Genomic DNA, 11,647 nt, shown 5'->3' on the forward strand with positions numbered 1-11,647 from the left:
CGTGACCGCGTATCGTCAGACATGGCGGAAGTCGATGAGTTCTTCATGGGAGTTCTTGGGGTAAACCCTGTCGTCTTAAATTCTTAATTGTAACTTGAACTAAATCTTCTGAGAGTTATTAGGTTTAGCTGCCTTGCCTAGACCAGTTCCGGGCCAGGCCAGTCATTCTTTGGCGTGCATTTCTCATGTTGTTTGAAACCTTCTATAATAGGTAATCTCTCGATGACCGATAGAAACGCCAATGCTCTTTCAGCATAGAACTATTCAACGACAAGGCTTGCGCTAGGTACAAGCCCAAGATCCTTGAGCGATTCGCTGAAAAACTCCGAGTTGAACACCTTCCGAGGGAAGTTCTGGCGGAAGCTGTTTACTTCAATCCCGTCATCTTGCTTTAGAGCGGCGACGACCTCAAAGAGAGTGGTATCGACCGGCACCGTCTTCTGGATGTTCCCCTTCCCAGTCTGGAACCGAAGACGAGTTTCCGTGTATGCGGACGCCGGTTTAGAAGCAGCGGGGGCTGATGGTGCGGATTCTTGTGCAGTCGGGGGTGCAAGTCCGGCACGCTCAGCCTTCTCACGCTCCGCTCGAAGTCGTCGCTCTTCCTTGTCCGCTTCGATTCTGGCCTTAACACGGCGCTTGGCTTCGACCTCGTCCTGCTTCTCCTTCTTCTTCTGGGCGGCTTCTTTCAGCATTTGCTTTCTCTGGAGCTCCTCTTTAGCATCCTGGGATTCCTTGGTAGCCTTTCTTCGGATTTCCTATCATAGGGCCCATAGATTAGCAAGATTCAGACGAGAGTAGCTCCAAGCCCCCAGCCCAACTCACTTCATTTCGCTTTTTGTCGATCTTGTCTTGTTCTGACTGCCCTGCACGCTTCGCCGCTAGCTTCTCCCTCAGCTCTTGGAGTCTAGCCTTCTTGTCCTCCTCCGTCAAGGGCGCAATTTCTTCTGTCGATTCAGAGAAGTCAACATGTTCGGTTTTGGAAGCGTGGAATTCCGCCTGTGCCTGGCTTCGGAATTTCTTGCCGCATTCATTGCAGACTAAACTGCGGGCTTCCTCGCCGGGTTTGAGTGCTGGGCCTTCTTCCTCCTCCCCAGCATTTTCAGCTCCTGCTGACTTTATCTCCTCGATTGATTTGTCCTGATTGTCCTCAAGCCATTCAAGGGCTCCTTGCACTGTGCAGAGACAACAAAGCGTTAGTACGAGGTGTAGTGAATTGGGCAGAGACCACTCACGGCCGCCACTTTTTTTCACTGCAATCTCGGCCCGCTCCTTATCAAAGCCCATCTCAATGAGCTGATCCAGGTCGGAAGTAGTCATTTTGTGTGTCACCGAAGCTTCAATTCTTGAGGTCAAACGAGCTGCGGAGGTGTACCGGGGTGAGAGCGGGGTAAGTTGTACGAGCTCAAAGCTCTAATATCTTGAAAGATTGGCGTAGATAAAGGGTAGCGTGGCGTTAGATCTGTCGGGAGATGTAAAAGCTAGTAACCTATTGAGTGCTGGCGTTGGCGGGATTCTGAAAAAGGAAGAGCCAGGTGTTGATTGAGGTGACGTATGTATCGGTCAAAGCTAGAGGCGGAGGGCGGGATGCGGGATGACCCGCTTGATCTGGTTGTCCCTCACTAAGAACAAGGGCCCCGGGCAAGGCACATCACATCAACGGCGTTCTGGACTTTCAGGTTTTTCTAACTGTCGCACTGGCCTTGCTTGGCACTGATAGGACCCCTGTTTGCTACGTCCAACCTTAGGTTATTGATGTCTGCGCGCAAGCTATCTTGTACATTTTCTATTGGAGATGGTATGATGTGAGATACACTTCCATGGCTTCGCAAATTGCCAGTTCCTTTTGCGCATCGCCGAAGCACTTCAAGCGTGAAAGAAAAGATCAGTTGGACTTCCGCATACTCCAGAATACTAGTATGCGGAAGCGATGCGCCGAATGTTTGCTGTAACGGATGGTTCAGTGATTGTCCAGGGAAATGGAGGTACCTACCCATCAACGTAGGTTCCGGCCATTGACTGGAATGAATGAAGGAAAAAGACGTGGTCATCGGGAAGCGGAGCGCCGACTTGAAAGCTGGACAGTATGATTCAACAATAATGGTGCCATCTGAATCAAGAGGAGGTTACCTAGGTAGAACCCAGAAATCGAGAACGTCCTATCACATGTCCCACGGATGAAAGATGGTTCAGGACCCGAGGATGTGAAGCGCTGGCTCCGACCCCGAAGGGACTCTATCAAGATATACCCAAGACAACGGCACTGCGAAGCACTGTACTGACAAAGGATAAAGTAAATAAGTCAACTCTAATATAGAGTCTTGGGAGATGTCATTGTTTGTGCGGAGGACAAGCACTGTGCAACAGATGATGACTTCACTCGAGGAGGAGCGGCTGAGTCAGCATCCCCGGCCCAACCAGCAACCGCGACGCTCTTCCCCCAGCAATTAATTTGGTTGCGCCTGAACTCCGGCTTCAAATCACAACTGACAAAGCTGCCTGCCTCCTTGAATCCCTATCTCCAGTTTCGAAATCGCCTCTGCCCTGATCCCCTCTCCGCCATCAGGTACCACAACTCTCGCTGCAACACACTGCTGGGGGCTTACTCTGCGTCCAACAACTCGTCCTTCTCGGGCTGATACGCCCCGTGTGAACAATCTCCCAGTCGCTTGAGGTTTCTCTCACCCACAAATCTCTCTAACCCTCTCAATCCGCCATGTCTATCCTCCTTGACCCCGCCGACTTAGGCTTCAAGCGTACGCCTATCACATATCGCTCTCTACGACATCGGACTGTGTAAGCTGACTTGGGAACTAGGCCCCTTCAACCGTGAGGTGTGCCAAGTCTTGCACCTCACTAACAACAATCAAGACGCTGTTGTCTTCAAGGTATGGGCTTGTAAGCCGTCCAAGTTGATTTCAATCCCAAGCTAACATGTGGTTTCTCTTTCAGGTTAAAACCACTGCACCCAAACAGTACGCCCTTATCCCGGCCGGCCGACCCTGGAATATCTACTAATTCCTACACAGTTATTGCGTTCGACCGAACTCCGGGCGGATAGAACCAGGAAAGCGCGTGGAAGTGCAGGGTAAATCTCCAAAAGCGGTTTTGAATTGAGCAGAGTGGTTGACAAGGTTATAGTGTTACTGCAGGCGATGAAGGATGAACCGGCCCCTGACGCCAAATGCAAGGACAAGTTCCTTGTTCAGACTGTGGCTGTCACAAAAGACATGGAATTCGCCAACGTCTCGTCTATCGTACGTTGATCCGATGGTTACCCGGTTAATAGCGGTTACTGACGCCCACGTAGTTCGAAAAAGCCACCAAATCATCTATTCAAGAGCGCAAGATCCGAGTAACTTGGCAACCCGCCGACGACCCTTCAGCTGAGAACCAAGAGGAACCGAATGGCACGGTGAGTTGTGGTTCTGGGTTCTCGAGAAACTATAGGTGATTGCCTTGACTGACGTATTGCGCATCTAGAATGTTACCGAAGAAGAACCCCCCGCATATTCTTCCCCCAAGGGCAACTATGAAACTCCCGCTGCTCCTATTGCTAAAGGCACCAACGACTCATCTCCCATACCTCCGCCCGATTTCAACGACAGCGTCAAGCGCGAATATTCCACCCCGCAAGTGAACGAAACCAAGGCAACGTCAGCGAAGTCCCCGACAGCAAGCAGCGGAAACACGAATGTTGACTATGAATCTCGGCTGTCTGACGCCAACGCTCAGATCCAGCGCTTGAAGGAAAAACTCGCAGACCAAGGCTTGAGGCAACGAAAGATTGGCGGCGAGTCTGACAAGTCTCCTGCGGCACTTGTGCAGCAACAGGCACAGTCCATTGAGGCTGGTGTACCTGTGAAGATTGTGGCCGGGCTCTGTCTGCTAAGTTTTCTGATTGCCTACTTCTTTTTCTAGCTCTCGCTTCCCTCTCCTGCCTACAACACAATACCTCTTTCATAATCGTCTCACAAACCACTTGCGTTCACCTGAACTGCCTGCCCTTCTTTCTTTCCTTTCCTTTACTGTCACCAACTTATGCCCATATCTTTGACTATTCCCCTATGGTACGCGGCCGTTCGGTCCGGAAACCGTGGCTCCAATGTCGGTTCATGAACCGTATCAATCTGACGATACGATGAAATCAACGGTGGGATATGAGTTCGCAAGACAAAGTTCACTGGGCATGTCGAAGATGGAAAAGCATGCCATTCCCATGGTCTCCGACCAGTGTTCCTAATGTGTACAGTCTGCTCATTATGTCCCCCGTTTCCCTCTACTCGTCCTCTCGTTGACGATTGATGTGATTTCCATGTTCAAAGCGAGTATCAGTTTTAGACGATCATGCGCGTTTCTAGCCAGGCAGTCCCAAATAATAACGATCATGTTCCTGAATAATGATTTCTTCTTTCGGCCAGAGCTATTTTTATTGGGTCCGCTTAGAGTCATAGTCAGATAAGACGCTTAAGTACAGACATACTATACGGCATGTTAAACATATTCTCGGCCATACAGGTATACACTACATATACCTAATACTTCATGCGGAAAAGCTCCCGCCGGTATACCGGCTCCGTTGAATGGCCGACAGCCACTGAGTTTGCACTATGTACTCGCGCGACTTTTCAACCAATTTCTGACAGAGAGGAAGGAATGGACAATAGACGGACATCACAACGCTCAGTTCTGAATCTCGCTCTCTTTCCACCCGTCACCGGACTCGTCGGGCCCAGCGGAGATACTTTCACCTGCACGGCCGTTGTTATTGCCACCACCGCCTCCGCCGACAAGACGACCGCCCTGCTCCCGCTTCACACGGCACCACATGCCGACATTCTTATCTAGAATGAAAGTCCAGATAACCCAGACCCAGCTCCGGTGGCAGGGCAATGGCTCGTAGAACTCACTAGCGATCCGGTGGAGAGCATGCAGTCTTGTCCATGGAATAGCAGGGAAGTCGTGATGTTCGTTGTGCAGGCCGACGTTGTAGGTGAAGATGTTGAGGGGCCCGTAGTAGGAGTATGTTTCTGGCGGGGGAAGAGAGTCAAGCGGGTGTGGCTTCTTGACCGTTCCGTCCGCGCCGGACTCTTGTTCCTGAATGGATTCTGTTCCGTGGTTGACCTGCGAGAAAAAGTAGTGCTCTGCGATGAAGTGGCCGGCGCAGGGGTGGAGAGAGCCGGCGAGGAAGGAGCTGAAGAGGAGGTAGAGGACTGGCTGGAGGGAGCCGTTGCAGAGGCGGGTTAAAGCGTAGTCGAAGGAAAGTTGAATGATTAGGTTTAGGACGTGGATGATGGTGAATGGTGGACTGTAGATGAACATGGGGCGGACGGCGTAGAAGAAGATCTGGAAAGTGCAGAAGAAGGCTTTGCCAAGAAGAGAGTCTAGAATGAAAGCTTCGAAGGCTGTGGGGAGGTCTGTATCAAGGCCTGCGACGCCGAGGGACTTGTGGTGGGTGAGATGGTAGGGCTGCGAAAGGTCAATTCATAGGCTCCAAGGATTCTTGATGTCCCTTCAAGTGAGGACAGGGAAGAAGACGTACCCTGAATGCGGCGCTGTACGGCAATCCAATGGGGAGATTGGCAAAGATAGCCAAAAGCCGGTTGGCCATGGGTGACCGGAAGGCCAGGTTGTGAGATATTTCATGGATAGCGAGGAAGAGGTTCTGATTCGACGTTGCGCCGATCACATAGGCCGTCAAGAAAAACCGCCAGGAGAACATGGAAGTATCGCGGAGAAGGTATGCGCAGCATATCTGCAGCGAGACGACACCGAGAACCACATATTTCGTCAATGGCTCGGGTCCGCAGAGCTTGGTTACCTAGTGATAGTTAGCCCTTTGTTCCAAATCCTAGTCGAGCAGCGGAGATACCTCTGGGTGAGCCTTGATGATTGCTTGCCGCCTTGATCTGTGAGGCTCCTCTGTATATGTCCAGAAGAACTGATCTTCTACGGAGGACTCTGGAGGCGGCGCCCTGACTGAACGCTCTTCATTCTGTGATTCTGAAGCTTTGCGGAGATTCTTGGTGGCCGACACGCGGAGCTGCGGTGTAGCGGAGGTTTCGACGGTGGAGGTCATAGTAGGCGGAGGAAGAGGATTTTTGGAGGAAAAAGAACCGGAAAAGACACTTACTCCATGGAATAAGACAATAAAAGAACAGGTAGAAACGTCAACATATAACGAGGGAAGCGAGTGTGGTTCGATTAAAGAAACGAAACATCGGAGAAGGTCGATTCTCGGAACCTTTGCCTTCCACGTGGGGCGCGCCAACCGCTTGGATGGTTCGATCTACAAGAAGCAAAGTCCAATTATACAATGCAAATGTGATCGCTTTTTGTTTGTTCTGACTTAGTAAAGCTATTCATAAATTCATGCATCCAAATACTCGTCCAATGTGTCCTTCAGTAGTCGTCTCCGCGACTAATCACCTCCTTTACGGTAGGTCGGAGCACAATTGTCTACGGCTATGGTTAGCTTCAAATTCAAAGTCATCGTGAGCATACTTCGTAACTTACATGTTCATACTGGGCTGTGTATGAGCCCTTGATGTCACAGAGAGGCGGATAATCCTGGACAATTCCAGACTGAACCAGATTGTTCAACTGAAAGGGCGTAAACATTAGCTAGCAGCCCAAGCAGGGATCACTTGGAACGCTTACGCCTAGGAGGTATTTATCCTGGCCGAGTCGATCAAGGTAACGGCGACACCACGGGAGAGTGCCAAAGTTCTTGTTGATCACGTTCAGTAGGTTCTTTGCGGAAGACAGCCGCAGGGGGACCTGGGGTGCATTGGGGATCAGAGCATAATGAGAGGTTTCCATCTGTTATGCGTTAGTTCAAAATTGATTAACGGATACCAATTATTCGACTTACATCATCTCTCACGTAACCCTTTCCAGTACTACCAAAGGTTTCAATGGCGAATACTTCACCCTCCTCCATCTTGGTCTGGTCCCCACCCTTCACGATGGGGACACTCTTGCCACCATGAATAACATGCTGGTCAATGTTATGACCGTTGAGGTTGCGGATAGCCTTCACGGGGTAAGTGGTTCCGTTGATCTCAACTTCATAACTCTCCATAGTCTCTTGGATGGCAGCACCAATATCGCTCATGCGGACATCAATTCCCGCCTCCTATAATGAATCGTCAGCAAATATATCTGAATCTTGGGGATGAAGAGAAACGTACGCGAATACCGGTGTTGGTCGCATCCTTGACAGCCTCAAGCAGAGGATCGTAAACCGGGTCAAAAGACATAGTAAACGCACTGTCAACGATACGACCATTAATGTGGGCACCGAAATCGACCTTCATCACATCACCCTGCTGCAGCACCATCTTGTTGCCGGCATTCGGGGTGTAGTGGGCCGCGCAGTGATTAATGCTCAGACCGCAAGGGAAACCCATGCCACCCTTGATGTTATCACCTTCCTCAAGACCCTGGTGGCCGGTCAACGCACGGACTGAATCCTCGATACCCTCCGCAATCTCCGTCAGAGTCTGGCCGGGCTTGATGTTCTTCTGCGCATACTGACGGACCTGACGGTGCACCTCAGCGCCCTGACGGTACTCCTGCAGGAAGTCATTGTTCATGCGGTCAAGGTACCGCTTTTCTTCGTTGGTTGTGCGGTATGAGTTTTCGTTCTTGTACTCTTCAATCTGGCCTTCAGGATACTGGTTGTTCGGGAACAGGCTCGACACCGGGACTCGAGGAGGAGAGCTCTGGACCTTGGCGCCCCCCTTCTTCTTCTTCTTGGACTTGCGCTTCTTCTTCTTTTTGGCGGCTATTACTCCGAGGCACCTAGTTAGCGGCGATGCGGAAATACAATAGCAAAGGCGGTAAATCCACGCGTACCTCCATTGGCAGCACCATCAGCAGCTGGGTTAGCATCATCTGCATCATCGTCTGAATCGTCCTCAGCCTCTCCGGCTTCCGCTTCGGCGCCCGTGGTTACGGCCGCCTTCGAGTCGCCGTTTTGACCGTTCACTGCGGAGAAGGATGCCTAATTAGATGCGGGGTAAGAAAAAAATTCGGTAAGGGAAACTCACGGTCAAGCTTTTGTAGCTTCTCCTCAGCTTGAGCAGCCATGATGAGAAGATTGCAAAGCTCGTGGATGACCGGGCAAATTAGGCTGGACAGTTTATGGACAGAGGAAAAAATGGGGCGGGGAAACCGCAGCGGCTGGATAATGAGCTGTGCCAAGCCTGAGGCAACCAACGCCGCGATAGTATCTTGAAATGTTGGATCTTGGAGCCCTGATTGTGGGGTTTAACAAGATAGATGCGGTCAATATTTCACATAGTACTCGGAGTGCAGCAATATATATAAGGTTGGAAAAGGCAGAGTTCGCACTGCTGTGTGACTGGACTGGTGTTTTAACTCAAAACATCGATCATTTTTACTGCGCACGTAGTGTACCGTCAACGATGAATTCGACTCAATAACTTGAAACTATATACTTGTTTCATACAGTATCCTCATAGTCTACCCAGACTTTCTCAGTTCAATCTTGAAATAAGTATTGAGAATATAATGATTCAAGCGCAATTCAGGAGAGCCATCCGGAAACCGATGACGCAGCTCCTCCGATAAGCGGCAAACCCCATCGCTCAAGAAATGTACTCCATACCCTAGCTCCTCTATTTCATCCTCATTCTGTATCACTTGTTCCCAAGCAAACACATAAAGGCATGCCTCTTCATCGCCATTTGAGGCCATCAGTCACTCAATTCCTTCTTGATAGCTCTCACCGGCCATATGCTACTCCTGTCATCTATCACGAAGACGGCCTCGAGCTCTTGCACGCGACACCATGGTCTTCGACATGGATATAGCTACACACGAAGGCTCCTCTTCTCAACAACATCACATCAATTCCTCGCCTCAACCCGGGAACCAACTTATTACGAAATCCTCGACGTCCCCGTAACCGCCACCCCCTCCGAGATCAAAAAGTGCGCTTCTCTTTCGAAAACCCGGCCCCGTCGCATACTGACCTCTGGACAAAACAGAAAGTTTTACTCCCTCTCTCTCCGCCACCACCCAGACCGCAACCCAGACGATCCAACAGCTTCCTCTCGCTTCGCCAAAATTTCCTCCGCCTACAACGTTCTCAGCAACGCCGCGAAACGATCAACTTATGACCGCGACAACGGCATCCACTCCTTCACCTCGACATCGACACACTCCTCTGCGAACCCAGGCCAACACCCCATGGGCAGCCACAGCAGCCATGGCTACTACCACAAAGGCGGCGCATCATATTTTGGGTCCCGGCCTGCGAGCGGGCTGAGTAAACGGCGTGGCCCGTTCCGTGGGCCGCCGCCGAGTTTCTATGCGCATGGCGGGTATGGGAATCGGAAGGCACCGCCGACAGGAGGGTCGGCTGCGGGGTCTGGTGGTGGTGCTGCTGGCGGCGCCAAATACAATGAGGATGATCCGACTGCTTTTATTGACCGAAACCGGATAGGGCATTTTAATGCGAAGGGACATTATCGAACTCAGACTGCGGAGGATACCCGACGCCGGGAGCGCCGGTCCAGGCATTCGGGAGCCGATATGAATGATCAGTATATCGGGGGTAGGAGCGACTTCATTGTGCGATTCGTTGCTGTTACTGGCATTCTAGTGGGTGCTTCAGCGTTGTCAGGCTTGGTCCGTTGGCCTCAAAACCGTACTGATGTGCTGGACAAGGCGACTAGACCACTAAAGGCAAAGGACACCTAAGATAATCGCTTGCCCACACATCGCTATACATGCATGACTTGCGAACCCTGTCGTTGAGCGACATAACACTGTACATATACCATATTGATAGATACTGGAGCTAATCGGTTGGGAACCTTTCTTATATGTGTCAAAAGAAAAACTAAATAGCTAGAGCTAGCCATCACATTAGAGCAATATTTCATGGCAAAGGGGTACATGGAACAAAGGAAATATAGTCTTATTGATATACAGTTGTCGCCAATGACTACGGTACATGATCAATACCTAAAACCTAGATATCACAGCCAAACCAACCTACACCAATACTCCTGCTCTGTATATACTTGAACTACCCGAATCAATGTGCTCCTAGAGTATGGATCCTAGAAACGAATGACAGTGGGCCAATCAGAGAGTCACTCTAGGGAACGCCCAGGGACTTTCTAATTGCTGCGCATTGGCATATTGGAGCAAGAACATAGGAGCAGATGTAGTCTTTAACAGAGAAATTTGGAAAGAAACCGCTTAAGCCTCGAAGGTGAAGCTGGCGCCAACCTTGTGGGCGGCCTGGTTAAGGTTCTGGGTATCGAAGGAAGCACCGAGGCCAAGGGTGACACCGGGGCGGAGGAGAACGTTGTAAGCCAAAGCGGCGATACCACGGTCGTTGATCTTGACCTATATTAAGAGAAAGGCATTGGTTAGCGTCGCATCAGCCCATTTTTTAATCCAGTGTACATACCTTGGCGAAGGAAGAGGGGTCGAGTCTGTACTTGCTGGCAACCTCAAGACCGACGGAGTTACCGGCCTTGGAGTCCCAGGTAGCCTTGGCACCAGCCTCAACCTGAGCGTTGACGCGGTGGTAGTAGCTGGCAGAGAAGACGGTCAGGTTGTTGGCAGCGGTGATGGCAGCAGAGTACTGGGAAACGCTGTAGCCGACGGCAGCGGAGTACTTGGTGATGGCGGCCTTCTGGACGTCGTAGCCACCCTCGGCACCGACGAGGAAGCCTTCGTGGCCCAGGACAGCGTCGAAGTTGGCGGAGGGACCGTTGAGGAGGTCGAAGAAAGCACGGGCGTGCACGTTGGGCTGCTTGAAGTAGAGGTTGAGCTTAGCACCCTTGGACTGCTTGGCAGGGAGGTACTGGGTCAGGATCTCAGCCTTGAGACCCTTGGCGATGTTGTTGTCGAGCTCGAGCTTGGTGTCGAGGGCGTTGGCGGTGGTCCAAGCCTGGGTGAGGGTGAGGCCTGAGCAAGGACAGATTATTAGCATCAATCTATGTTCGGCAACCCTGGACGCGAGAATGACTCGAGTGGATGGGGACAGGCGCTGGGAACATGTAATATTGACAACCAGGCCTTTATCAGGTCTTTTGGGGTGTTTTGGGTCGGGTGGCTTCCGCTTGCGATCATCATGGGGGCGTTTACCAGTAGGAGCATCGACGTATTTAGCCTCGAGCTGGAGGGAATGTCAGCATGCAGTTTCATGAAACAACAATATTTCAAGCTATGGGCCAAACGTACGCTACCAGCGATGGGACCGTCGTGGGCAGACTTGCCCTTCACGTTGAAGGTGACGCCATTGGGAGCCTTGGACTTGACCTCAAGGCTAGCTGAAGAATTCAATCGCAGGTTAGCTGAGCTCGTGTAGGGGCGTCGGAGCTTGAAGCGCAACAAGACTGAAGCTACATACCAGCGCTGGTGTGGTAGAAGTCCTTGTTCAGGAGCTATCGCAAACTGAATCAGCATTGGGATCCCGCGTTTTCCTCGGCCGTCATCCCTTTGCGAAGAAAGGCCGAGGGATAGACAACACATACGTCGTTGGCCGCCTTGGCGATATCGGAGAAAGCAGCAGGAGCCATTGTGTAGGATTATGTGAATCAAGACGGTAGCGTCCGACGGTATGAGAAAAGCGTGGAGAAGGAGGAGTGATGAAAGATGG

The 11,647-nt window shown here is 51.2% G+C and overlaps 5 protein-coding genes across 5 annotated transcripts; 2 read left to right on the forward strand and 3 right to left on the reverse strand.

Annotated features, from left to right (window-relative positions):
• Window positions 1-59: 59 nt before the first annotated feature.
• BJX68DRAFT_243425 (uncharacterized protein) lies at window positions 60-1,583 on the reverse strand (the record flags this gene model as incomplete). The annotated part of the gene is made up of 3 exons (XM_071041149.1): window positions 1,233-1,583; window positions 823-1,172; window positions 60-755 (listed from the first exon to the last, which is right to left on the reverse strand). Coding segments are annotated over exons 1-3 (926 nt in total), but the record flags the coding sequence as incomplete, so codon positions are not given.
• Window positions 1,584-2,335: 752 nt separating this feature from the next.
• BJX68DRAFT_243429 (putative integral ER membrane protein Scs2) lies at window positions 2,336-4,402 on the forward strand. Its single transcript, XM_071041150.1, has 7 exons — window positions 2,336-2,753; window positions 2,815-2,885; window positions 2,950-2,972; window positions 3,027-3,085; window positions 3,139-3,254; window positions 3,308-3,412; window positions 3,481-4,402. The coding sequence occupies exons 1-7, from the start codon at window positions 2,714-2,716 to the stop codon at window positions 3,916-3,918; spliced, it is 852 nt and encodes a 283-aa protein (XP_070895886.1). The 5' UTR covers window positions 2,336-2,713; the 3' UTR covers window positions 3,919-4,402.
• A 278-nt stretch (window positions 4,403-4,680) lies between these two features.
• BJX68DRAFT_257256 (peptidase M24, structural domain-containing protein) lies at window positions 4,681-8,091 on the reverse strand (the record flags this gene model as incomplete). The annotated part of the gene is made up of 9 exons (XM_071043307.1): window positions 4,681-5,466; window positions 5,540-5,818; window positions 5,870-6,129; window positions 6,510-6,600; window positions 6,658-6,819; window positions 6,872-7,135; window positions 7,191-7,786; window positions 7,858-7,989; window positions 8,052-8,091. 9 exons carry the CDS (start codon window positions 8,089-8,091, stop codon window positions 4,681-4,683), a joined length of 2,610 nt encoding a protein of 869 aa, XP_070895887.1.
• A 669-nt stretch (window positions 8,092-8,760) lies between these two features.
• BJX68DRAFT_269852 (DnaJ domain protein) lies at window positions 8,761-9,729 on the forward strand (the record flags this gene model as incomplete). Its single annotated transcript, XM_071046455.1, has 2 exons — window positions 8,761-8,957; window positions 9,015-9,729. 2 exons carry the CDS (start codon window positions 8,761-8,763, stop codon window positions 9,727-9,729), a joined length of 912 nt encoding a protein of 303 aa, XP_070895888.1.
• An 11-nt stretch (window positions 9,730-9,740) lies between these two features.
• Window positions 9,741-11,567, reverse strand: BJX68DRAFT_277891 (porin; the record flags this gene model as incomplete). Its single annotated transcript, XM_071048415.1, has 5 exons — window positions 9,741-10,386; window positions 10,451-11,164; window positions 11,230-11,318; window positions 11,399-11,432; window positions 11,523-11,567. The coding sequence occupies 5 exons, from the start codon at window positions 11,565-11,567 to the stop codon at window positions 10,237-10,239; spliced, it is 1,032 nt and encodes a 343-aa protein (XP_070895889.1). The 3' UTR covers window positions 9,741-10,236.
• Window positions 11,568-11,647: the final 80 nt, after the last annotated feature.

This window comes from Aspergillus pseudodeflectus (genome assembly GCF_044049435.1).
Source record: "Aspergillus pseudodeflectus strain CBS 756.74 chromosome Unknown BJX68scaffold_43, whole genome shotgun sequence".
Taxonomy (NCBI): domain Eukaryota; kingdom Fungi; phylum Ascomycota; class Eurotiomycetes; order Eurotiales; family Aspergillaceae; genus Aspergillus; species Aspergillus pseudodeflectus.

Bases quoted from the DNA above. Each gene is read 5' to 3' on its own strand.
- BJX68DRAFT_243429 (XM_071041150.1), top strand. From the start codon at position 2,714: ATGTCTATCCTCCTTGACCCCGCCGACTTAGGCTTCAAGC. The intron at 3,086-3,138 runs GTAAATCTCCAA...ACAAGGTTATAG, and splicing joins AAAGCGCGTGGAAGTGCAGG to TGTTACTGCAGGCGATGAAG. The intron at 3,255-3,307 runs GTACGTTGATCC...ACGCCCACGTAG, and splicing joins TCGCCAACGTCTCGTCTATC to TTCGAAAAAGCCACCAAATC.